Source organism: Bos grunniens, chromosome 9 (genome assembly GCF_055505025.1).
Source record: "Bos grunniens cultivar Pamir isolate PY7600 chromosome 9, Bosgru_T2T1.0, whole genome shotgun sequence".
NCBI classification, from domain to species: domain Eukaryota; kingdom Metazoa; phylum Chordata; class Mammalia; order Artiodactyla; family Bovidae; genus Bos; species Bos grunniens.
The window spans coordinates 89,486,526-89,513,424 of NC_141173.1; the positions used below are offsets into that span (position 1 = coordinate 89,486,526).

The window sequence follows — 26,899 nt, forward strand, 5'->3', positions numbered from 1 at the left end:
TTGTCTTCAGTGATATTTTTGCAGAATCTTGTTCAGTAAAATAGGTTTATCAGATTGTTCTTCATGATGAGATTTTTGGTAGGAATACTATCTAAGTGATGTGTCTCAGTTCATCAGAGTAGGAGGTTCATGATGTCAGTTTGTCCCACTATTGGTGATGTTCCTAATTGGTGGTATCTGCCCATTTTCTACTGTAAAGGTGGAAAAATAATTACGTTTTAGTAATAAATAAATGATCATATTGAATAATCCTACTGATTAATACTGAGATTTTTAGGGTAAATTTTGCCACCTTATCATAAAGGAAAATATCCACCAAGACCAAGACTTTTTAAAAAATTATTTTTGGCTGCTCTGGGGCTTCATTGTTGTTCTCGGGCTTTCTGTAGTTTTGGAGAGCCAGACTACTTTCAAGTCTTGGCGCATGGGCTTCTCATCGAGGTGACCTCTTGTTGCGGTTCCTGGGCTCTAGGAGAGCAAGCTCAGCAATTGTGACTCACAGGCTTAGTTGCCTGTGGCATGTGGGATCTTCCGGAACTAGGGATTGAACTGGTGTCCCCTGAATTGCAAGGCAGATTCTTAACCACAAGACCACTGGGGAAGCCCCCAAGTCCAAGACTTTAATTGACCCAAAAGGCCTAAATTTTATTGAGAAGCAAAATGCTAGCATTTACTGTAATTACTTTTTCAGCTTCCAAAATACTTATCTGAGACAACCTTATAACTCAGATAGGCAGGGCAGGAATTTCCCATTATACACAATATACAGCTTGTTCAGTTAGCAAATAATGGAACAGGAACTTAAATACCTTTCTTTTGAAAGTTTAGTGCTTTTCCTGCCATACCATTATGCACTGAAAAACAGATTAAAATACTAAGTGGGGATAATAACCAAGTGTCTGAGGAAGTAGAATACTGCAGGGACTGGAAGTATTAGCTATGAGTTCAGGCAGTCCTGATTACACCACTTAACTGTGACACTTTGAGCAAAAAAATGACAGTGTCTCAGAACTTAGTTTCTTCATCTGCAACATGGGATCATAAAGCTTATGACATAGCGTGGTTTGGAGATTCACTGTCAATATATGGAACGCTGCCAATGGAGTGACTGAATACATCACGGTTGGGAATTTGAGCAAGTTTCTTTCCTCTTGGTGAAACAAGAGTTAGTTAGAATAGCTGCCCGATGGAGTTGTTATGAGAAGCAAAGGTAAATAGCAACACGGCCTATCAGCAGCTATAGTTCTTCAAAGCAAAGAGGACTTAAACTGGTCATGTATAATTATGAAAGAAGTAAAGTCAGTTTTTCTTTATTTCCCCACCATTTCAAACATTTAAAAAATTATGGTAAAATACACATAACATAAAATTAACTGTCTTAGCAAAATTTAAGTGTACAGTTCAGTGGCCCTAAGGACAGTTGTTTTATTGTACAACTATCATCACCGTCTGTCTCTGAAACTCTTTTCATCTTTCGAACTGAAATTCTGTGCACACTCAGCAGTAACTCCCCGTGCCCTCCTCTCCCCAGCTCCTGGTAACCACCATTCTTCTTCTGTTTCTGAATTTGACTGCTCTGGGCACCTCGCGTAAGTGGAATCATACCGTATTCATCCTTTTGTGACTGGTTTGTTTCACTTAGCATAATATCCTTGACGTTCATCCATTCATCCACGTTGTATTATTAATAATACGTGCATTAGAACTTCTTCCCGTTTGAAGGCAGAATGATATTCCATTGCATGTATATGTCATGTTTTGCTTATCCATTCATCTGTACAGAGACACTTGGACTATTTTATTGTGAATAATGCTCTGGGTACACAACACATCTTCAGGATCTTGCTTTCAGTTATTTTGGGTATAAGAATTGTAATTGCTGGATTATGTAGCATTTCAATTTTCAATTTTTTATAACTTTTTTTCTTTTAAATATTTATCTATTTGGCTGCACTGGGTCTCAGTTGTACGTTTCAGGATCTTTAGTTGTGGCATGCAAACTCTTAGTTGTGGCCTTGGAATCTAGTTCCCTGACCAGGGATCGCACCTGGGCCCTCTGCATTGGGAGTGCGAGTCTTAGCCACTAGACCACCAGCAAAATCCCCAATTTTCAGTTTTTTTGAGGAACTGCCTTACTGTTTTCCATAGTAGCTGCACCGTTTTACATTCTTATCAGCAATGCACAGATGTTCCAATTTCTCTACATCCTTGTCCATGCTTGTATTTTCCCTTCTTTCCTTTTTCACTTCCTCATTCTCTCCTTCCTTCCCTCCCATCCTCCTTCCTTCCTTTTGCCCACTCTTCTTTTTTTTTTTTCGTATAGTCAGCTTAATGGGTATGAAGTAGGAACCATTTCCACTTTATTCCACTTCCTTTCTCTTTGATTTGTTCTGTTCTTTTTTTATTTTCTCTTCCTTTTAATCAAACTCAAGTTAAGAAAAGATCTGACTCTAATCATATGTCTTCCTGTTTCTTAAGTCAGAAACCTTGGTATTCTAGGTATAAAGGAAAATAACCTGAAGCCTCCCACAAAGGTAAGAAGTGAGAGAGAAAACAGAAAAACCAAAGTAAAAGAAAAAAGGATGACGAAAAGAAATATGAATATATCAGTAATTACAATAAGTATAAATGGATTAAATGCTCAGTTAACCAATAAAATTGTCAGATTGAATTTTTTTTAAAAAATTCAGGTATATGCTATTTATGAAACACATATTTAAACAAAAGTGTTTAATATGAAAAGATTGAAAGCAAGATATTTGAAAAGATTTTCCAGATACATAATAAGCACAGGAAACCTTATTGGATATGATAATATTATACAGTACTTTTAAAGCAAAAAAGCATTACTAGAGGTAAAGAAACTCACAATGATGATACAAATTATATCACTGCCACATAATAATAGAAATTCTTATTTATCAGAAAAAGTTGCAACAATTCTAAATGTATATGCATCTAATAAAATGGCCTCAAAATATATAAATCCAAAATAGAAGCAAAAACCTCTGAGGAGACATAGGCAAATCTTCACCTACAGTAGAACAGTTTTAATATACCTCTGTATGTATCTGAGAGACCCACCAGACAAAAATTTGGTAATGGAACTATTAAAAAACTAAAAATACAAAAATGGTTAAGTCATGAAGAAGAAGAAGAAAAGGATATTAAATATTTGGGCTATATATGGCTGTAGAAATTAACCAGATGACTTTTTTTCTTTGCTCAAGGGAATAAATACCTTTAGACTATGAAACAATCAACTGGACAAAGTCCTAGAAAGTGTATTGGTAGAGATTAAACTAGATAAGTAATTAAATGTTTTTCCTTGTTTCAAATAAAAAAGAGCTTTATACAATTAAAAATTACTGATGACAATCTGATCATGAGTTCAGTTCAGTTCAGTCGCTCAGTTGTGTCCAACTCTTTTCAACCCCATGGACTGTATAGCACACCCCGGAGCTTGCTCAAACTCATGTCCATTGAGTCAGTGATGCCATCCACCCATCTCATCCTCTGTTGTCCCCTTCTCCTCCTGTCTTCAATCTTGCCCAGCATCAGGGTCTTTTCCATTGAGTCAGTTCTTCGCATCAGGTGGCCAAAGTATTGGAATTTCAGCTTCGGCATCAGTCCTTCCAATGAATATTCAGGACTGATTTCCTTTGGGATTGACTGGTTGGATCTCCTTGCAGTCCAAGGGACTCTCAAGAGTCTTCTCCAACACCACAGTTCAAAAGCATCAATTCTTCATCACTCAGCCTTCTTTATGGTCCAACTCTCACATCCATACATGACTACTGGAAAAACCATAGCTTTGCTTAGTCTAGCCTAGCCTAGCCTGATCTTTGTCAGCAAAGACATGTCTCTGCTTTTTAATATGCTGTGTAGGTTGGTCATAACTTTTCTTCAAAGCAGCAAGTGCCTTTTAATTTCATGGCTGCAGTCACTATGTTCAGTGATTTTGGACCCCCCCCAAAATAAAGTCTGTCACTGGTTCCACTGTTTCCCCATCTATTTGCCATGAAGTGATGGGACCAGATGCCACGATCTTAGTTTTCTGAATGTTGAGTTTTAAGCCAGCTTTTTCACGTTAGACAAACCCACCTTGAAGGATTTTCTGTTAAATAATTGGCCAATACTCTTCAAAAGTGTCAAGGTCACGATTGGCAGAGACTAAGGAGACAAGACAACTAGAAGCAATGTGAGAGTCTGGGTTGACCCCTGGACCAGAAAAAGGACATTATTAGAAAACTCGTGAAATTTGAATAAGATCTGATGTTAATAGTATTATAGCAATGTTAATTTACTTATTTTAACATGCCTTGGATATGTAGGTAGTTAACATTAGGGGAAGTTGGGTAAATGGTACACAGAATCTTTCTGTTCTAATCTTGCAACCTTTTTCGGGGTCTAAAATAACTTCAGAATAAAAAGTTAAAAAAATGAGTGACAAGCAGTTAATTCTTTGTATATCCAACTTTTAACTGCAACACTTAGTTTCTCTTCGTATCTAATTATTCTTGGACCACCTGGCTGAGGGGAAATGTTCAAATAACAGGTGAATAAAAGAACTTTTTGAACACCAAGCAGAGAGCATGATTGATTTTCCCTTCGTATTTCAAAAAGGTGGTGTGAATCTTTACTTAAAGTTGCCAAATGTGGTGTACAGGATATTTGAAACAATAGTGAGTGCTTCTTGGTTTGTACTTGAATTAAGTTGACTAATTATAAAGACTTACTTTTTCTGTGTTCAAGGACAATTTAAAAATTTAATTGAAAAAGGGAGTAACATTTGCTGTACTTAGAATTATTTATGCTAGGTTCTTTTCCCAAGATTTCTTTTTTCTTTGTTTCGCTTCCAAATTTTTTCCTTTGAAATTGGTGCTTTGGTGGCTTTGATCTAAGGCAGAGAAGTTCAAAGGCATTGCTGAGGTGGACCAGCAGCCCTATACTCTTTCTCTTATTGATACAGCACTGCTATTGATTGTGGCTTCTATCTCTACGTGTTAGATAGTGCTTAAATAAAATATTTTAAATATTGCTAGTAAAAGGAAATGTATGAATTCTATTTCTGAGTAACTGAAATAACTTCCTTTTTGTTGACTAAATTTACTCTTATGCTGTCCCTCCTGACTCTTCTGCATTAGCTTTGTACTGAAATGTATTTTTCAGCATTTCTAGGTCATCATCATCTAATCTCATTGTCAGTGCAAAGGGGAACGACGTCAACCCTCGACTATAGTCACATTTCCCATAAGTCTTTTCTACTTCAGGGTAAATGAAATGGGTAGAGTGGAGAAGCAAAAAGGAAGTCTTAATGTTGAAATTTTGTAACTATTTGGAGTAAGCAAAAGTGAGAACGTGGGAGGAAACCTGAACCAGAAAAACTCTGCTTGGTGAATCATACATTGATTGAGTCACCCTGTGGTGAGTTTCAGGGCACCAAAGATAGGCAAATTCTTTGCTTCAGCAGTTAAAAAATCAGGGTCAGTTCTAAAACAGATGCTGTTTTAGATAAGGTTCCACTCTCATAAAAGTTACATTTTAGTGGGGGAGATAGATAACAAAAGTAAACAAATGGGTAAACAAGGTAATTTCAAAGTGTGGTTAACACTAAAGTGGGATAACAGGATCAAGACTGACTGGCGTAGAGGGTTTGCTTTGGATAGGGTGGGCCCAGATGACTCCCCAAGGAGATGACAGGTATGCTGAGTTGTGGGTGATGCTGGGAGGGAGTGTTTTTAGAAACAGCTTCCCTAGGGGAAGTGTGTTTAGAAAGAGTACACTACCATGTGTAAAATAGATAGCTAGCGGGAACCTGCTGTATACACAGGAAGCTCAGCTCAGTTCTCTGTGTGAACTGAAAGGGAGGGAGGTCCAAGGTTCGGGGGGATATGTGTATATTTATGGCTGATTCACTTTGTCATACACAGAAACTAACATGATATTGTAAAGCAAGTATACCTCAATTAAAAAAAGAATATAGTTGGTAGCACGTTCGTCAGTTTGGGTGTGTCTCATGATTTCTTATCCCTAGATTCAAGTTAATCACTTTTGGCGTTTATCGGTGATCCTATATGAGAGATGGTGTGTTCTCAGTGCATCATGTCAGGAGCCTTACGTCAGTTTATCTCATTGTTGATGTTATAAAAGAAAAAGAAAGGCTGAGAACTGGATTCAACAGACTAACGATACCTGATAATACATGTAATGTATTTTTAATTGCTCTAAGGAATGTTATTGAGATAACTGGTGAGTACTATGGTGTCATTATTAAATTTCTTGAATTTCACAGCCGTATGCAAAGGAAAGTCCTTGTCCTTAGAAATACAGGCTGAAGTATTTAGGGGTTGAAGGCTGTGATGTCTGCGAATTACTCACAAATGACTCAGCTGTCATGATTGTAATGGACAGAGAGAAAAGACTAGATCAAATGTGATGAAATGTTCTCATAGTTGGTGAATCTAAGTGTGGCATATACTTTATTATTCTTGCAACTTTTCTGTAAGATTGAAATAAAGCTTTAAAAAAATTATGTACCTGTAACAAATTAGGATATTGAGTAGAAAATGCTCTTTCTAACTATTGAGCTCACAGTATAGTTAAGTAAATAATAAATGAGATAATAAAGGCTTGGAAAAGGAAGAAGGCAGGTGTGGCTGGAGTAAAGATATGGTGTCAGGCAAGGATCTAGAAGGAAAGGCAAACAAGCAGTTACGGGAGGTGCTCTACTAGATGGGGGTGGGGAGAGCAAGGGGAGGGGATGCTTTGCTGAAGTTACTGGGGCCAATGATGGTGGTGGTATGGAGATGACATTGTCTTTGGAGTACTAACAGGACCTGTAGGTGATGTTCAGTAGCAGTTGGAATCATGAATCTCTAGCTAGAGATGCAGATTGGGGAGCCATCAATTATTGCAGATGGTTGAAATCTCAGGAGAGCATGAAGTAGACCAGTAAAGGTGTCTTATGTGGTGAAGAAGAAGGATTGATGATGAAGTCCAGAGAGTCGCAGGTTAACGAGTGGATGAAGGAGGATGAGCTGCAGGAGGGACTGGGAGAGGAGGGCCAGATGAGCAGAGAAAGGAAAGCTGCTTGGCAGAGTGGTGGTCATGGCTCCCTCCAGTTCTCCTTTTTCCGTATATTGGAGCACCCTTCCCCTGGGTTTATTTAGAATTGACAGAATTTGGGGAGTAGCTGCCCAAAACAATGATTATGGTTTTGTCCATATTGATTATTAAATGTGTCTTTCTGATAGTAATTAGCTAAGTATTTTAAGGCCATTTCTGGTCCATGGTTTAAAAACCATGCCATTTGGGCCAAGTATGTGTATATATATTTATATATGGCTTCCCTGGTAACTCAGTGGTAAATAGTCCACCTGCCCATGCAGGAAATGCGGGTTCAATCCCTGGGTCAGGAAGATCCCCTGGAGAAGGAAATGGCAACCCACTCCAGTATCCTTGCCTGGGAAATCCCATGGGCAGAGGAACCTGGTGGGCTACAGTCCATGGGGTCACAAAGAGTCAGACACAACTTAGGGACTTAACAACTCTCTCTATATCTATATCTATATATATTTTTTCTAGTTCTGTTTCTCTGGAGGACCCTAATACACAGGATAACTTCACTAGTCCTACCATGCTTGAGGAGGTTGTTAGAACCAGTGGGTTTGTAGTCCATCAGAAAGGACAGTGCAGCAAGGCCACAGGTGCTCAACACAGACACACAGGCTGGCGATCCACAGCAGGAAATTGGGGAGAGTTTGTCATGTCTCCTGCCTGATTTTCCTAGAAGGACAGGATCAACCTATCTATCAGAGGCCCTGGGACCACCTTTAAGGGACCCATGAGCATGTTTTAAACTCTTTTAAAATCAGGAGAGGGAGAAAAAAATAACTTTTAAATTGAGAAAATATTTTAATGTGTAGTATTTTGTTATGTTCATCTTCATGCCAGTAGGTTGTAGAATATAGCTTTAATATCTGTATGGAGGAAAGAGACCACGAAGGTATTAATAAAAGTGCACGGTTGTTGTTTAGTCGCTAAGTCGTGTCCCACTCTGCGACCCCAGGGACTGTAGTCTGCCAGGCTCCTCTGTCCGTGGGATTTCCCAGGCAATAATACGGGAATGAGTTGCTATTTCTTTCTCCAGGGGATCTTCTCAACCCAAGTATCAAACCCATGATTCCTGCGTGTCCTGCTTTGGCAGGCAGTTTCTTTACCAGTGGGCCACCTGGGAAACCCATAGGACCCACAAAAGTTAATGGGGTCACGTGGGGAGAGGAAACTGTGCAGAAGCATTGTTTCGAGAGCATTGTTAAGCAACAGGACAGGTGATAGTGAGACAGATAATAGAACATATTTTTCCCAATTTTACTGATATGATTGACATACAGCACTGTGGCATACAGCATAATGCCTTAAATATATTGTGATGTAATTACCACAATAAATTTAGTTAAATTAACACTCATCATCTTATACAGATACAAAAGAAAAAAAAAGAATGTTTCTTTCCTTGTGATGAGAACTTTTAGGACTTTTCAAAATATCGTATACCAGTGTTAACTATAGTCATTATGTTGCATATTATAGCCCCAGTATTTATTTGTCTTATAACTGGAAGTTTGTACTTTTTGACTATCTTCATCCAGTTCCTGCACCCCACACAACCCCTGCCCCCTGCCTCTGGTAACTGTAAGTCTGATCTCTCTCTTTAATGAGATTTTTGCTTGTTTTAGATTCCACATATGAGATCATACAATGTTTGTTCTTCTCTGACTTATTTCACTTAGTATAATGCCCTCAAGGTCCGTTTATGTTGTTGCAAAGTTTCTTCTTTTCTGTGGTTGGGTAGTATCCATTTTTAGATATAGATATATTTAGATATAAAAAGTTTGTTTGGTTTTCTGTACTATCTAAGGAAAAGCCTGAAGGAACTTTTTGGCCAACCCAGTGTAGTGAAAATTGCTCAGTCGTGTTGACTCTTTGTGACCCCATGGATTGTAGGCTGCCAGGTTCCTCTGTTCATGGAGTTCTCCAAGCGAGAGTGCTGGAGTGGGTAACTGTTCCCTTCTCCAAGGGATCTTCCCAACCCAGGGATCGAACCCAGGTGTCCCGCATTGCAAGAGGATTCTTTACCATCTGAGCTACCAGAGAAGCTCCAAAATATTGGAGTAGGTAGCCTATCCCTTCTCCAGAGGACCTTCCTGACCCAGGAGTCAAACTGGGGTCTCCTGCATTGCAGGCGGATTCTTTACCAGCTGAGCTTCCAGGGAAGCCCCCTAGTTATAACTATATCTAGAGATAGAGATGGGTATACATATGTCACATTTTCTTCCTTATCCATTCATCCATTGATGGATACTTAGGTGCTTTCATGACTTGGCAATTGTAAATCATGCTTAGAAAATTTTATCTTAAAATTACTTGTTCCTTCTCTTAAAGGTTGACATAAAATGATGAATATTGAACTGAAGTCCAGCAAAATTTAAATCTCCCTACGACAGTTTTATTGCACTAGAGAATTGCTCTTTTGGAAAATTGGTTAAACTGTATTTCAAATTCCTTCTAAGGGAAATATTCCTGAGGAGCCAATTTGAATAGACAACTTGTTAAAAGTTTTAAGCATACCACTCAGCATAGGAACTGAAATATTACATTTTGGAAAAATTTTCACTTTAAGATAATTTATCAAGTGTTTGATAATAGATGGAGTGAAAAAAACCCCACTTGAGAAGAAGTCTAGAATCATTAATATGTGAAAAGATATGTAGGATTCAGATGAATAAAATGTCCCGTTTCTTTGTCAACAGAGGTTTTCATTTCCCCCATTCCACTCAAAGAAGCTATTTGTGACATGTAACAATGTGACATGTGACAGTATTCCCAAATCTGCATTCATTATGAGCCTTGAAAGTTACACCCAATACCTCCCATGGAGCTCTATCCAATACAAATGCTGAGAAATTGTTGTCACTTAAAATAGGACCTGAAATTAATTAATTTGCCTGTGGCTTACTTAACTAAGATGTTATCTTGGTAAAGTGAACAGATTAAAAAAAAATTCAAAGGACTTTCAGTTCAGTTCAGTCACTCAGTCATGTCCAACTCTTTGTGACCCCATGGGGTGCAGCACACCAGGCTTCCCTGTCCATCACCGACTCCTGGAGTTTACTCAAACTCATGTCCATTGAGTCAGTGATGCCATCCAACCATCTCATCCTCTGTCGTCCCCTTCTCCTCCTGCCTTCAGTCTTTCCCAGCATCAGGGTCCTTTCCAGTGAGTCAGTTCTTCGAATCAGGTGGCCAACATATTGGAGTTTCAGCTTCAGTATCAATCCTTCCAATGAATATTCAGGACTTATCTCCTTTAGGATGGACTGGTTTGATCTCCTTGCAGTCCAAGGGACTCTCAAGAGTCTTCTCTAGCACCACAGTTCAAAAGCATCAATTCTTCAGTGCTCAGCTTTCTTTATAGTCCAACTCTCACATCCATACATGACTACTGGAAAAACCATAGCTTTGACTATGTGGACCTTTGTTGGCAAAGTAATGCTTTTAATATGCTGTCTAGGTTGGTCATAGCTTTTCTTCCAAGAAGCAAGTGTCTTTTAATTTCATGGCTGCAGTCACCCTCTGCAGTGATTTTGGAGCCCAAAAAAGTAAAGTCTGTCATGGTTTCCATTGTTTCCCCATCTATTTGCTGTGAAGTGGTGGGACTGGATGCCATAATCTTAGTTTTCTGAATGTTGAGTTTTAAGCCAACTTTTTCACTCTCCTCTTTGACTTTCATCAAGAGGCTCTTTAGTTCTTCTTCACTTGGTGCCATAAGAAGTGGTGTCATCTGCATCTCTGAGGTTATTGATATTTCTCCTGGCAATCTTGATTCCAGCTCGGGCTTCATCCAGCCCAGCATTTTGCATGATGTGCTCTGCATAGAAGTTAAATAAGCAGGGTGACAATATACAGCCTTGACGTACTCCTTTCTCGATTTGGAACCAGTCTGTTGTTCCACGTCCAGTTCTAACTGTTGTATCTTGACAGGCATACACTTGCCTCTCAGGAGGCAAGTCACGTGGTCTGGTATTCCCATCTCTTTAAGAATTTTCCACAGAAGACTTTATATTAAATGAAAATATAAGCTTCTAAATTGACTAGACCCAACCTGTACAGCATATATGAACTTGTAGAAAGCAGAAGGAATCTTTCTTAAATTTATTTTTTATTGAAATATAGTTGATTGACAAGGTGTTAGTTTCTACTGTTCAGCAAAGTGAATTAGTTATACATATATCCACTCTTTTTTTATACTTTTCCCATATAGGTCATTACAGAGTATTGAGTAGAGTTCCCTGTCCTATGCAGTAGGTCCTTATTAGTCATCTATTTTATATATAGTAGTGTGTATATGTCAATCCCAATCTCCCAGTTTATCCCTCCCTCCTAGGAATCTTCCAAAAAGTGGTTGGAAGGAGATTTATGAATTTATCAAAGTTAAATTTTGTGAACTTATCATTAATTTTGGAAATGCAGCTCTTTACTGCAACAACCTGACTTGCCTTGCAGAACAGCAATATTGAATGAAGTTCAGAAGAGAATTCAATTTAGGGAGAAATGATTGCATATCTATATATGACGATAACATAGTGATGAACAGTATAGGCTTTGGAGTCAGATGGGCTTTGGTTTGAATTCTGGCTGTGCCATTTCATTCCTTCCTTCGTTCATTCTGTGATTTTACTGACACCCGTTTCTGATTTTTTTTAGAGATGCGGAGAAGGCAATGGCACCCCACTCCAGTACTCTTGCCTGGAAAATCCCATGGACAGAGGAGCCTGGTGGGCTGCAGTCCATGGGGTCGCGAAGAGTCGGACACGACTGAGCGACTTCACTTTCACTTTTCACTTTCCTGCATTGGAGAAGGAAATGGCAACCCACTCCAGTGTTCTTGCCTGGAGAATCCCAGGGACGGTGGAGCCTGGTGGGCTGCCGTCTCTGGGGTCACACAGAGTCAGACACAACTGAAGCGACTTAGCAGCAGCAGCAGCAGGACCTTCACCCTAACAATGATTGAAAGTTATAATTTTTGTTCCTTCAAGATAAGCATTTTTTTTCAGACGTTTTAAACATTTATTCTCATCTGACAAAATGTGGATGAATAAATAATTCCTGGCTTTTCTTTCCCAGTATATCTTGGTCAACTCTCTCCTCTCCCTCCTAGTTTTTGCTGAAACTCTTATTTCTATTCTAGGTTGATCTCTTGGCATGACTGATTTTAAAAATATGAGACTTGCTATTTTCCATTTTTACAAGAGATGAGTGAAATTCCACCTATATTTGTTCCAACAGGACCATTGTTTAGCAATAATGAAAGTCTCGCAGTCATGTCTGACTCTGCGACCCCATGGACTATACAGTCCATGGAATTCTCCAGGCCAGAATACCGGAGTGGGTAGCCATTCCCTTCTCCAGGGGATCTTCCCAACCTTGGGATCAAACCCAGGTCTCCCGCATTGCAGGTAGATTCTTTACCAGCTGAGCCATCAGGGTAGTCCCTAAACTCACCAGCAGGACATACTTCCACTGATCTCAGCTGGAGGCTGGGTCCAGATGATGAGTCTTACTACAAGAGGTCTCAGGAATGCGTTTCTGATATTAACTAAGTTGATGTTGTCAGATGACATTCAGAGGGTTGACTAAAGAAGCAGCATTCATTCATACTCTGCTCTACTTCAGATTATCCCTGCAAAGTCAAAACTCAAGCGAGATGGCTAATTGGACTTTATTGTTTTGACCCTGCTACTGAAGTGCTTTTACTGAACAAAGGCTTGATGTTATGCCGTTCAGTTGTTCCACGGGTTTGGAAATTTGTGATTTCCTGTAGTGAGCAACTTGTTTGCTTTACGTCATGGTCCTGGTAGATCGTGTGACTCAGGTTGATCTACTTGGAAGAGCCAAGGTAAACTGGTCCATCCCTAACAAGTGCTCGGTACCAACAGTACAGTAAGTCCCCTACTGCAGACCTTTAAGTTACGAACTGTCAAAGATGTGAACATGCATTTGTGTGTCCAGTCATGTAAGTTAGGTCACTTACATACATTGTCACGTGTGTGCATCCTCTACAAGTGGTTGTGCTTTTACTGCACACTACTCTAAAGAGCACAGTACTACAGTGTCTTTGTTTCAAGCCCAGGATGTCTGAAGCAAATGCACAGGCAGAAGTGATGTACTTGGCACTACTGTACTTTGCAAGGTCTGTACTGTAAGATTAAAGGTGTTTTATTTTTTGTGTTTGTTTTTTTAATGTATTATTTGTGTGAAAAGTATTGTAAACCTATTCACAGTACTATATGGCCAATTGTGTTAGTTAGGTACCTAGACTAATTTTGTTGGATTTTTGAATAAATTGGATTCAACAAATATGATTTCGAAATGAAACTCGTTCATATGTAAAGGGTTTATTGTACGTCCAGGATACTTGCTTCCTCTTATTTGTTCTCTCTTTTAACCTTTCTTTCCTGCCATTTTCTTAATTCCTTTTTTTGTTTTTCTTGTTTTGGCACTGGTAAAAAATAAACTTGAGACGTTGGGTGGAAGTTAAAGCCTTTCTCTAAGATCTAGACGTCTGGTAAACTGTAAAGATTACAGGAAACACTAGTGGATTTGGGACTAGCCTTTAGTTTATGCTCCTGCCATGGCTTAGGAGAAGCTATTCAGTGATTAGCTCCCTGATTCTGGGAAAGATTGAAGGTAGGAGGAGAAAGGGACGACAGAGGACAAGATGGTTGGATGGCATCTCTGACTCAATGGACATGAATTTGAGCAAACTCTGGGAGACATTGAAGGACAGGGAAGCCTGATGTGCTGCAGTCCATGGGGTTGCAAAGAGTTGGACATGACTTAGTGACTGAACAACAGTAACAAAATTCAGTGATTGCAAAGTACGTTCCAGAACACCCACGGAGTCAAAAGCAAGACGTTTCTCTTGTCAGGGCTCATAGTTACGTGATACATCCATGGTTTGATGGATGTCAATGCTACTATTGGGCTTCCCTGGTGGCTCAGAGGTAAAAGAATCCTCCTGCAAAGCAGGAGACGTGGGTTCAATCCTTGGGTTGGGAAGATCCCCTGGAGAAGCAAATTGCAACCCACTCTGGTATTTTTGCCTGGGAAATCCCACAGACAGAGGAGCCTGACAGGTTATAGTCCATGGGGGTCACAAAGAATCAGACAGGATTTAGGGACTAAACAAAAACAACAATGCTACTATAGATGGACAGGCTCTGATATTGCAGAGTGGGAGAATCTGCGTGCTTCCTAAACCAGCCCATCATCCCTGGGGCTTGGGGTGCAGTAGAAGTCAGCCAACTCCAGAGGCTGGTGGAACTTGGCATAGCAGATGAGATTGGGGAGTGAATCACACGGGAGGATGGGATATTAATAAGAAGAGCAATATAGCATCCATTCCTTTATTCTGCAGATAATTATCGAGCATTTACATTGTGAGGTTCTGGTTAGGTGCTAGGTATGTCTTAGTGGATATCAAAGACTATTTAAAAAATAATTTTTAAGTTTGTTTTTGGCTGTGTTGGGTCTTCGTTGCTTCTTGGGCATTTCTGCAGTTACTGTGAGTGGGGTTTACTCTTCTTTGCAGTGTGTGGGTTTCTCACTTCGGTGACTTCTCTTGTTGTGGACACGGGCTTAGGGAGTGTAGGCTCAGTTGCTGCGGCTCCTGGGCTCCGGAGCACAGGCTCAGTAGTTACGGGCAATGGGCTTAGTTGCTCCTTGGTGTGTGGAATCTTCCTGGATCAGGACTCGAACTTGTGTTTCCTGTATCAGCAAGCAGATTCTTTACCACTGAGCCATCAGGGAAGCCCTATCACAGAGTTTTAAGGGAGAGAGACCTTACATACTTAATTACACATATCATGTATTCCTTACCACTCTGTAAGTGACCTGAAGGAGAAGCATAGGCTGCTATGAGAGAATCAGTTCAGTTTCAGTTCAGTTGCTCAGTCATGTCCGACTCTTTGTGACCCCATGCACTGCAGCACGCCAGGCTTCCCTGTCCATCACCAACTCCCGGAGTTTACTCAAACTCATGTCCATTGAGTCGGTGATGCCATACAACCATCTCATCCTCTGTCGTCCCCTTCTCCTCCTGCCTTCAATCTTTCCCAGCATCAGGGTCTTTATATAGTGGGAAGATAGTGGTGTGGTCAGGTGGGAATTTTGACTGGTCAAGTCCTTCTGAATACTTGCTGAGGCAATACTGACTTTGAAATGACACCTATAAGAAGAGTGAGAAGATTGCTATGAAGGTGAATACACTGTCTATTAGTTGATTTTCTTGGTGGTCTCCACCCCTCCTTTGATCTCCCCAACCTGCCTTCTGCAGAGCTCTTTATGGTGTGGTGCAGGTCTTGGGGAGGAGAGAGGGTGAGATTAGGGGGTCTAGCTTTAGAAAGGAAGGGCTTCCTAAACAGGGGTCTGTCCACTCTAGTAGACTGTCCTCTAGAGCGGGCTGAGGACATCCATGTCTTCATGATAACTAGTGACAGTTGCTAAGCACTACAATTTCGGATTTGGAATCTGCCTATAACCTGATTTATTCTGGACACAAAAGAGAGAAAAATTCCTTCTAAAAACTTACTGTAGATCTTGCTTTGTTCCCTTGTGAGAATTCTTATAGGGAGGTTAAAAATTATTTGGTTTCTTCCTAACCTGAAACCTGGAGAGATTACTTGTTGCTAACGTGTCCCACTGTCTTCTCATTTTTTACAAAATTTGTCTCTGGAGGGACTTGGTCGCTTTCAGAAGTGTGTATGCTGGAAATCGTGGCTTCCTTTTAACAGAAGAAATGCTGCTAGGGATGATGAAGTAGCATCATTTAGCTGAATTTTCTCTGGGCAGAGTTAAGGGTCACCCCAGAAGAGAGAGCAGGGATGTAGTTGCAACGTACATGTTATTTAGGTTGTTTTCTGTTTCTAATTTGTCCTTTGTTGGAGATCTTTTTACAGTTAATAAAAACATTAAGAATCATTGAATTCTTGTTTTAATCCTTGAAGATACTATTTTGGCTATAACATTGTATTATTCCATTCATTTTTGTGGTGAACTTCCTATCCAAGAAGTAGTCAAAACTTTCTTGTTGAATAAAAAATGCATTCCAAGCATTGCTGGAAATTCAGTAATTCTTTCTACCTCTGCGGTCTTGTGCAAGCTGAGGTTCAAGTTCAGGGTTTCCCACTGCCTCTGCAGCCGGTGAAGAATTTACATGGTATTCAGCTTCTTAAATCTAAAGATTAGGATGTTAAAATTGAGAACATACTGAATTGGACTCTTTAAACATGTTTCCAGCTGTCTCTTAATTAAAAAATTAATTTGAATATTACAATTGCAGCCACTTTTCCTTTAAAAATGAGAACATTACACATTAAGCTGCAGTATCTTTTGTCAACTACCACTAATCTTAATCCCCTTCCCTCATTCTCCAGAGGTAATTATTAAATACATTTGGTGAGTATCCGCCAGATCATTAAAAATACTTTTTGTGTTCATACTTATACCTATAGAGAATATTTTATTTTGTTTAACACTTTTTTAATTTTCCTTTTTTTTTGCTTTTTATTGGTTTTTATTCTTTAAGCTAATTTAAAATAACATGTATTTTTGAAACATAAATGGTATCATACTGTTAGTTTTGTTCTCTGATTTACTGTATTTGAAAAACAGTATGTTTTTGAGATCTATCCATGCTGCTTTAAATAGATTTAGTTCAGTTCTATTAATTGTTTTCTAGATTCCCATTTTATGGATGTACTATTCCATGGATGACTATTCTTATATAATAGTACATGGATGTACTATTCTTATGGATGACCAATTCCTATATTGATGGATACTGTGAACCATGAACATTCACGTAGAATTACAAGTAGAATTGTGTGTTCTGGGGTATATGCTGAAGTGCCTCCTGCAGTGTCAGGAACATTTCATATGCACATTCATTAAATGTCCTTTAAGCCTAACTTTTAAATTAGATAGCACAGAAAAGCTATTACTGCTTTCAGATCTACTACCAGTTGTTTGCTGTTTGAAAAAGGAATTGCCTTTTTAGCCCTTAATTGCCTCATTTTCAGATGAGGGTATAAGAACAGTCTCTACTCATAGGTTTGTTGTGAAGACTGAATTAGAATAGTTCCTGGGTCAGTGAATATTAGATATGTATATGATACATATCTAGTACATATAATTACATATTTAATATTTGTTAGAGTTACATCGGGATTAGTATTTGAAGCAAGCCCTCAGAAAGTTTGGCATCTTAAGTTTTTCTAACTGCGGTCCTTCCCATCCATGAAAAAATAATTCGGTTTCTTTTAGTGGAGCCATAGTATTAAGAACATTTTGGAATACTGTATTCTTTTCAATAAAGATATTGAGATAGAAGGGGTTTCAAATGACACCCAAGAAAAATGTGATTAGAGAACAGTGTCAAAATAATACATCAGCTTTTTCACAAAGCTTGATTTAATGCAGAAATGTCTTCCTCCAAAATTTGCTCCACAACTACTAAGATGATGACACACCGATTTGTTTCCTGAATTCCATACCCATCACACTGTCCCTGGCAAGCACTTAGGAAAACCCAGAAACCAAATGCAGATGTAAGAAAGAAAAGCAGGAAAGTCCTTCAAAGTCTGGAGAAGAACTGATAAGTAGTCAAAATTGGCATTGGTTGGAGAAATACATTTTGTTGAAGTTGTATAGTCACTCAGTCGAGTCTGACTCTTTTGTGACCCCATGGACTGTAGACTGCCAGGCTCCTCTGCCTGTGGGATTTTCCAGGCAAGAAGAGTGGGCAGTGGGTTGCCATTTCTTTCTGCAGGGGATCTTCTGGACGCAGAGATCGAACCCATGTCTCCTGCATTGGCAAGTGTATTCTTTACTGCTGAGCCACCAGGGAAGCCCATAAATACAGTTGCAGTACTTAAGTTATGCACCATGAATTAGGGAAAAAACTATGTGAGGGGAAGAAGTTAGAGAGTAGGGGAGAGAGTCTTAGCGAGGATTGCTCACTGGGGCAGCCCTGGAGGCTTGAAGAGGGAAGGGGAGAGAGAGGGAAGGTGATAGAAAGAAAAAGAGAGACCAAAGGACGCCTTCCCCTGTGAAAGTGCCTCAGTGACACGGTTGTGCAGTGTGGTATGGAATAATGCTGGAACAAAGAGGAGACTGGGTATGAGATGGAAAGACAGGAATGGATTTAGGTACTTTTGTGTGTCAGAGGTTGGCAGCGATTTTCTTCACTCTCTTTCTTTTTTTTTTTTCTGTCCATAGGAAAATAAGACAGCTAAACACCATAGAAGCAAGACTGGCCCAAGGCATTGTCCTCAGGCTGGGTAATTGGACACATTGTGTACCAAGTTATGAATAAGCTGATCTCTTCTTTTTGCCTTTGAGCTTTGAAACCATCTTTATTCTGAAAAGCCTATGAGCCACCCTGCAAGGCAATTTCAATCATTATCATAATATCAGTAGCTGAAGCAAATCATAGGTAGTTGGCTTTCTAAAATTAATGTGAAATTGCTTCATGGATTGGCTGGGAGACCTAATAACTTAGAGTGTCCTCATATGAGGACAAATGGATGAGTTTTAATCTTGCCACTTTGAAATTAGGGTAAAATTAGTTTTTTGTTAAAGTGAAGATTATTTAATATTTATAGAAAAGCTTTCCAAAATTTTTATTAACTCTAGGGAGGCTTAATTAAAAGAGCAAAACCCTGAGAGGTCTGGCCTCACGTACATTTCAATCTCTATGCTACTGGTGGTGTTTCTTTGCCCCTGTGTCCTCCTTAAAGATGCTGCATGGCAGAATTTGTAATTTTTGTGGATTCTTGTCCTTGTTCCTTTTTTCTTTTTTCATTTAAAGGGGAAATATTTACTCTGATTATGAAATTAATGCACAGTCACTGTAAAAGATTTAGAAAATATAAAAACATAAAGAAGAAAATAAATGTAGTTCTATAACTAAAAGATTACCTTAGTAACATTTCTTCCCAGTAATTTTCTTTTAATTATGCTTAATTATGTAATTAATGCATAAATATACCTTCTTGAGAAGAAACCAAAGCCATTCCCCTCCCCAGCTCCAGTACTCCTGTCAGCCTCAGAGATAAGGATTATTATACAGCTGATGTGTGTTCCTTCAGACCTTTTTTTCTTCTCTAAATATATTTGCAGAAAAGACACAGTACTTTCCCTTCATGTGTGCTTTAAGGGGAAAAAAGTATCAAACTATGGATCTATACTTTGTTACTTTTGTCCAGTGGTGTATCTTGGAGATCTGCTTATGCCCAAACATACAGGGCAGTCTCCTCCTGCTTATCGGCAGTATTCATAGTATAGGAGCGCCTTTTTCAGCAATTGCCTTGTTGATGGGAATTTGTATTGTGTCACCCCTTCTCTCTTTTTTGTTATTACCGATAATGGTGTAATAAGTATCCTAAGACCTACTGTTACTCACATATATGACTGTTTTCCAAGGGGAAATAATTGAGAGGTAGAACTGCTGGGTCATAGTACTTACATTTAAATTTTAATAGAGTGTGATTGAGAAGGTATCCAGAGGGCTTAACCAGCTTTATTTACATCTAAGACGAAGTGATACAGAAAGGTTGAAAATTAAAAGCTGGAACAGAGGTATATGTAGTCAGATACAAACAAAAAGAAATTCGGGATCATGATCTCAGTATCAGAAAGGGCTGAATTGTGAGCAGAAACGGTTAAGTGAGAAAGATAATGGCACATTATGGTGTTACGTGGTATAATTTACAACGACTATATGCGATTTCTGAATCTTTGCACCAAGTCAAACAGTACTAGTTTCCATTAAGCAAGAATGCAAGTGCTACAAGGTGACAGAGAATTACAGTAGCAATCAGAGGCTCTAACTGATCTTTCTCGAGCCCTGATCAAGTTAAAGCATAGAAATAGATAAGACTAGAAATGCCTAATTAAAATGATGAGCAAAGTAGAATGAATTAATCCATATTGAACTTGAAGCTCCAAAGAAAGAGACTATACCTTCTTTTTATTTTTTGTAGTACTTGAAAAATTTTTATTAGAGTGTAATTGATTTACAGTGTTGTGTTAATTTCTGCTGTACAGCAAAGTGAATCAGTTATACGTATACAGGTATCAACTGTTTTTAGAGTCTTTGCTCATATAGATCATTACAGAATATTGAGTAGACCTCCCTGTGAGATACAGTAGGTTGTTGTCTATTTCATGTATATAGTAGTATGTATCTGTCAATTCCAATCTCCCAATGTATCCCCCAACACCTTATCCCCTGGTAACCATAAGCTTGTTTTCTCCATCTGTAACTATGAGAATATACCTTCTTTTTATTTTTATTTATCCATTTATTTTGGCCCTGTCCCACAACATGTGGGATCTTACTTCCCCAATGAGAGATTGAACTCGTGCGTCCTGCATTGGAAACGTGGAGTGTTAACCATTGGACCACCAGGGAAATCCTATATCTTCTTTTTAACTACCCATTGGATGTTCATAAAACTGAGCATTCACAAAAACCTTGATGAATTCCCTGAAGTAGAAATAATAGAGACCAGGAAGATGGTGAAAATGTGTAATGACTGGTCTAATAAGGACAGCCTTCCAGTTTGAATGGACCCAGTTCTGAATGGAGACTGGTTCAGTCCACTGGTGTACACCTGTGAATGTCAGCCCAGAATGAAGATGGGTTGTCTGAGCACAGTGTGATAAAACAGGCATCCTAATAAATTCTGAGAACAGAAAGCCACAAACACAATGAAGCCTTTAAAACAACTCAGGTCAAAGGACAAACTCAGTGCACAGCAAAGGAAACTGTGCTGCTGCTGCTAAGTCGCTTCAGTCGTGTCCGACTCTGTGCGACCCCATAAACGGCAGCCGACCAGGCTCCTCTGTCCCTGGGATCCTCCAGGCAAGAACACTGGAGTGGGTTGCCATTTCCTTCTCCAATGCATGAAAGTGAAAAGTGAAAGGGAAGTCGCTCAGTCGTGTCCGACTCATAGTGACCCCATGGACTGCAGCCTACCAGGCTCCTCTGTCCATAGGATTTTCCAGGCAAGAGTACTGGAGTGGGGTGCCATTGCCTTCTCCTAAAGAAACTATAAGCAAGGTGAAAAGACAGCCCTTGGAATGGGAGAAAATAATAGCAAATGAAACAACTGACAAAGGATTAATTTCCAAAATATACCAGCAGCTCATACAACTTAACACAAGGGAAACAAACAGCCCAATCAAAAAGTAGGGAAAAGACCTAAACAGACGTTTCTCCAAAGAACACATACAGATGGCTAATAAACACTTGTAAAGATGCTCAACATCGCTCATTATTAGAGAAATGCAAATCAAAACCACAATGAGATATCACCTCACACTGGTCAGAATGGCCCTCATCAAAAAGTCTACAAACAATAAATGCTGGAGAGGATGTGGGGAAAAGGGGACGCTCTTGCACTGTTGGTGGGAATGTCAATTGATACAGCCACTATGGAAGATGGTATGAAGATTCCTTAAAAAACTAGGAGTAAAATCACCATATGACCCAGCAATCCCACTCCTAGGCATATACCCTGAGGAAACCAGGTTTGAAAAAGACACATGTGTCCCATTGTTCATTGCAGCACTATTTACAAGGTAGAACATGGAAGCAACCTAGATGCAAATCAACAGATGAATGGATAAAGAAGTTGTGGTACATATACACAATAGAATATTACTCAGCCATAAAAAAGAACGCATTTGAATCCGTTCTGATGAGGTGGATAAATCTAGAACCTATAATATAGAGTGCAGTGAGTCAGAAAGAGATAAATGTCATACTCTAATGCACATATTGGAGAAGGAAATGGCAACCCACTCCAGTATTCTTGCCTGGAGAATCCCAGGGACAGAGGAGCCTAGTGGGCTGCCGTCTATGGGGTCGCACAGAATCCGACACAACTGAAGCGACTCAGCAGCAGCAATGCACATATATGGAATCTAGGAAAACGGTTCTGAAGAATTTATTTACAGGACACTAATGAGGTAAAGCGTCTGCCTGCAATGTGGGAGACCCGGTTTCGATCCCCGGGTCGGGAAGATCCCTTGGAGAAGGAAATGGCAACCCACTCCAGTACTCTTGCCTAGAAAATTCTATGGATGGAGGAGCCTGGTGGACTACAGTCCATGGGGTCACAAAGAGTTGGACACGACTGAGCGACTTCACTCACTCACTCACTCAATGGAGAAACAGACACAGAGAACAGACTTATGGTCATAGGGGGAAGGGAGGAGACGGTGAGATGTATGGAGAGTAACATGTAAACTTACATTCAGTTCAATTCAGTTTAGTCACTCAGTCATGTCCGACTCTTTGCGACCCCATGAATCGCAGCACGCCAGGCCTCCCTGTCCATCACCAAGTTCCAGAGTTTACCCAGATTCATGTCCATCGAGTCGGTGATGCCATCCAACCATCTCATCCTATGTCATCCCCTTCTCCTCCTGCCCCCAATCCCTCCCAGCATCAGGGTCTTTTCCAATGAGTCAACTCTTCACATGAGGTGGCCAAAGTATTGGAGTTTCAGCTTCAGTATCAGTCCTTCCAATGAACACCCAGGACTGATCTCCTTTAGGATGGACTGGTTGGATCTCCTTGCAGTCCAAGGGACTCTCAAGAGTCTTCTCCAACACCACAGTTCAAAAGCATCAATTCTTTGGTGCTCAGCTTTCTTCACAGTCCAACTCTCACATCCATACATGACTACTGGAAAAACCATAGCCTTGACTGGACGGACCTTTGTTGGCAAAGTAATGTCTCTGCTTTTGAATATGCTATCTAGGTTGATCATAACTTTCCTTCCAAGGAGTAAGCGTCTTTTAATTTCATGGCTGCAGTCACCATCTGCAGTGATTTTGGAGCCCCCCAAAATAAAAATCTGACACTGTTTCCCCATCTATTTGCCATGAAATGATGGGATCAGATGCCATGATCTTTGTTTTCTGAATGTTGAGCTTTAAGCCAACTTTTTCACTCTCCACTTTCACTTTCATCAAGAGGCTTTTTAGTTCCTCTTCAGTTTCTGCCAGGGCTTCCCTGATGGCTCAGAGGTTAAAGCACCTGCCTGCAATGTGGGAGACCTGGGTTTGATCCCTGGGTTGCCATAAGAGTGGTCATTTGCATATCTGAGGTTATTGATATTTCCCCTGGCAATCTTGATTCCAGCTTGTGCTTCTTCCAGCCCAGCGTTTCTCATGATGTACTCTGCATATAAGTTAAATAAGCAGGGTGACAATACACAGCCTTGACGTACGCCTTTTCCTATTTGGAACCAGTCTGTTGTTCCATGTCCAGTTCTAACTGTTGCTTCCTGACCTGCATACAGGTTTCTCAAGAGGCAGGTCAGGTGGTCTGGTATTCCCATCTCTTTCAGAATTTTCCACAGTTTATTGTGATCCACACAGTCAAAGGCTTTGGCATAGTCAATAAAGCAGAAATAGATGTTTTTCTGGAACTTTCTTGCTTTTTTGATGATCCAGCAGAAGCATAAGATATTAAGAAGAGGTGGCAAGAATACATAGAAGAACTGTACAAAAAAGATCTTCATGACCCAGATAATCACGATGTCACTGACCTGGAGCCAGACATCCTGGAATGTGAAGTCAAATGGGCCTTAGAAAGCATCACTACAAACAAAGCTAGTGGAAGTGATGGAATTCCAGTTGAGCTATTTCAAATCCTGGAAGATGATGCTGTGAAAGTGCTGCACTCAATATGCCAGCAAATTTGGAAAACTCAGCAGTGGCCACAGGACTGGAAATGGTCAGTTTTCATTCCAATCCCAAAGAAAGGCAATGCCAAAGAATGCTCAAACTACCGCACAATTGCACTCATCTCACACGCTAATAAAGTAATGCTCAAAATTGTCCAAGCCAGGCTTCAGCAATACGTGAACCGTGAACTTCCAGATATTCAAGCTGGTTTTAGAGAACCAGAGGAACCAGAGATCAAATTGCCAACATCCGCTGGAAACTTACATTGCTGCTGCTGCTGCTGCCGCTGCTAAATCGCTTCAGTCGTGTCCGACTCTGTGCGACCCCATAGATGGCAGCCCACCAGACTCCCCTGTCCCTGGGATTCTCCAGGCAAGAACACTGGGGTGGGTTGCCATTTCCTTCTCCAATGCATGAAAGTGAAAAGTGAAAGTGAAGTCGCTCATTCGTGTCCGACTGCGACTGCATAGACGGCAGCCTACCAGGCTCCTCCGTCCATGAGATTTTCCAGGCAAGAGTACTGGAGTGGGGTGCCCCTGCCTTCTCCCGGGAAACTTACATTACCATATGTAAAATAGATAGCCAATGGGAATTTGCTGTATGACTCAGGAAACTCAAACAAGGACTCTGTATCAGCCTAGAGGGTTGGGATAGGGAGGGAAATGGGAGGGAAGTTCAAAAGGGAGGGGACATATATATATATATATATATATACCTATGGCTGATTCATGTTGAGGTTTGACAGAAAACAACAAAATTCTGCAAAACAGTTATCCTTCAGTAAAAAAAAAATTAAAGGAGAAACTCAGGCTAAACACAAAGAACACTACGTAAGGGTCTGTGAGACAGAGAAGGAAGGGCTAAGAGGAAATGAGTAGGCATAAATAAATTCATGTGTTCTTTCAGTTTTTGTATTGTTTTTCCTTATCCTTGTAATCCTCTCATGCTTCTGTGCATTTCTTCTCATTTCAAGCTACCTCAGAGTGTCTTGAGGGAATGATTTCTGTGGTATACTCCATAGGTAAGCTCAGTGTCTGACCCAGAATACACTTTTCATAAACATTTGCTGATAAACAGTCTCGAGTCTGCTGGACTTTGAAAGGTGATTTAGACCCTAGCAACTGTCTTCTAAGGGCTTCCCAGGTGGCTCAGTGATACAGAACCCGCCTGCCAATACAGGATCTGCAAGTTCGATCTCTGGGTTGGGAAGATCCCCTAGAGGAGGAAATGGCAACCCACTCCAGTATTCTTGTCTGGAAAATCCCATGGACAGAGGAGCTTGGCAGGTTACAATCCATGGGGTCACAAAAGAGTCAGACACAACTTAGCAACTAAAGGGCAACCGTCTTCTAAACTTAGTAACCAAAAGAGTCTTCCTCCTGTAGGCCCTGTTCCAGTGTTAGAGGCAGTAGTATCTTAATGTGCAGTTTCTTTTGCCCATGAGCGTGTGAAGATGCTAATGCTTCTGGTGGTACTCTGTGTTATATTGTAATCTCCTCAAATAAAGGCCCACTTCTGAACTGTCTCAGAGGCTCTTACTATTATGGCCAACGGACACAATATTTTTCATATGAAAGAGATATAAAATTGAAGAATGACTATGTCATGTCCTAAAAAAATCATGTTTGTCAATGAAAGAAATAATCATAGTCATTGAGAAACTTATTTCCCTAAGGAATTTTAGAAAATGTGTGCCAGGCATGCTATAGTTCAAACATCTTGTGAGTGACCTAGGTCCTCACATGGCCTGTTTTGGAAACATGGCTGGAGTGGTTGGCGTGGAGAAATTCCATCTGAATACTGAGTGAGGTTGACAGGATGTGGTTCTCTTCATAGATGCAGTTAAACGCTTTGTGCCTTTACCCCAGGAGTACATACCTACCGTCTTCTTGAATGTGTTGTCATTGGCAAACACTGCCTGTTACTAAGTGCACTGAAGGTTTTGTTTGGCATCTTGTGCGTTGAAACACACTAGTCATGACAACGCTTGTTATGAAATTCAGGGCTTTAAGATGACTTTTGCGTTCATGAGTATTTCCAAACAGTAGTCTTTAGCAGTTCCGTAGCCAGGCAGAGTCATTAACAGGTTTTACTGATGTGGCCCCTGAGGACACTAGATATTCCAGGGAAACCCTCCTTTATATGACCTCTTTCATATTCTTTCAAAAATGAATGGCTTTCCTGTATGTCTTTCACAAAGACCACAAGCCCTGGAAACTTCATAGAAGTGGGTGTCTGTCCAAACTTGGGAATAATTCTTGCAGGAGGCAGATGTTATGGCACCAGCAGGACAGAAACAGAACCAGAGGTTACAGATGCAGACCTATAGTCCAAACTCATCAAATCTCTTCTGCAGATGTGTTTATTGGGATCGTGTTAAAAAAAAAAAAAAAAAAACATTTAAATTAGTTACCCAGTTGAAAAATCTGGGACTTTTTTTTACTTCAGAAAGTCTGGTTAGGACTTCCCCAGTGGCTCAGTGGTAAAGAATCTGCCTGCTGATGCAGGAGACACGGATTTGATCCCTGGTCCTAGAAGATCCCACGTGCTGCGAAGCAGCTAGGCCTGTGCGCCACACCTATTGAGCCTGTGCTCTAGAGCCTGGGAAGCGCGACAACTGCAGCCCCTGTGCCTTAGAACCCTTGGTCTGCAACAGGAGAAGCCACTGCAATAAGAAACCTGGGCACTGCAACCAGAGAGTAGGCCCTGCTCGCTGCAACTAGAGAACAGCGTGCGAAACAACGAAGACCCAGCACAGTCAACAATAAATAAATACAATTTTTAAAAAGTCTGGATGTAGGACTTGTCTTGAAAAATTAGAATAATCTGGCCAGGTTGGGATCCCTATTTTTGCATTGGCAGCCATGAGTGGGGCTGGAAGCTCTTCCCTTCTGGGTGGAGAAGAACTCCAGGCACCACCACTGTCTCTGGCCTCAGGCATTCATTTGAGTCAGCTTCATAACCCTAAGACAGGCGATGAGATTGAGAGTAGATGGCATTGTGGGTGATTATGAAGGAGACAGACTTCTACTCTTAAATCACATGGTCTTTTTGATAAACACTTTATTCA

The 26,899-nt window shown here is 40.3% G+C and overlaps 1 protein-coding gene across 11 annotated transcripts in view; it reads left to right on the plus strand.

Moving 5' to 3' along the window:
• CCDC170 (coiled-coil domain containing 170) overlaps positions 1-26,899 on the plus strand; it is a 95,845-nt gene that overhangs the window by 1,732 nt on the left and 67,214 nt on the right. The window contains exon 2 of one of the 11 annotated variants that reach the window (XM_086318366.1): positions 1,595-1,601. The exons of the other annotated variants lie outside the window; for them this stretch is intronic. Coding sequence (XP_086174492.1) covers positions 1,595-1,601 — 7 coding nt within the window. The remainder of the gene's footprint in view (positions 1-1,594; positions 1,602-26,899) is intronic. 11 annotated transcript variants of the gene reach the window in all.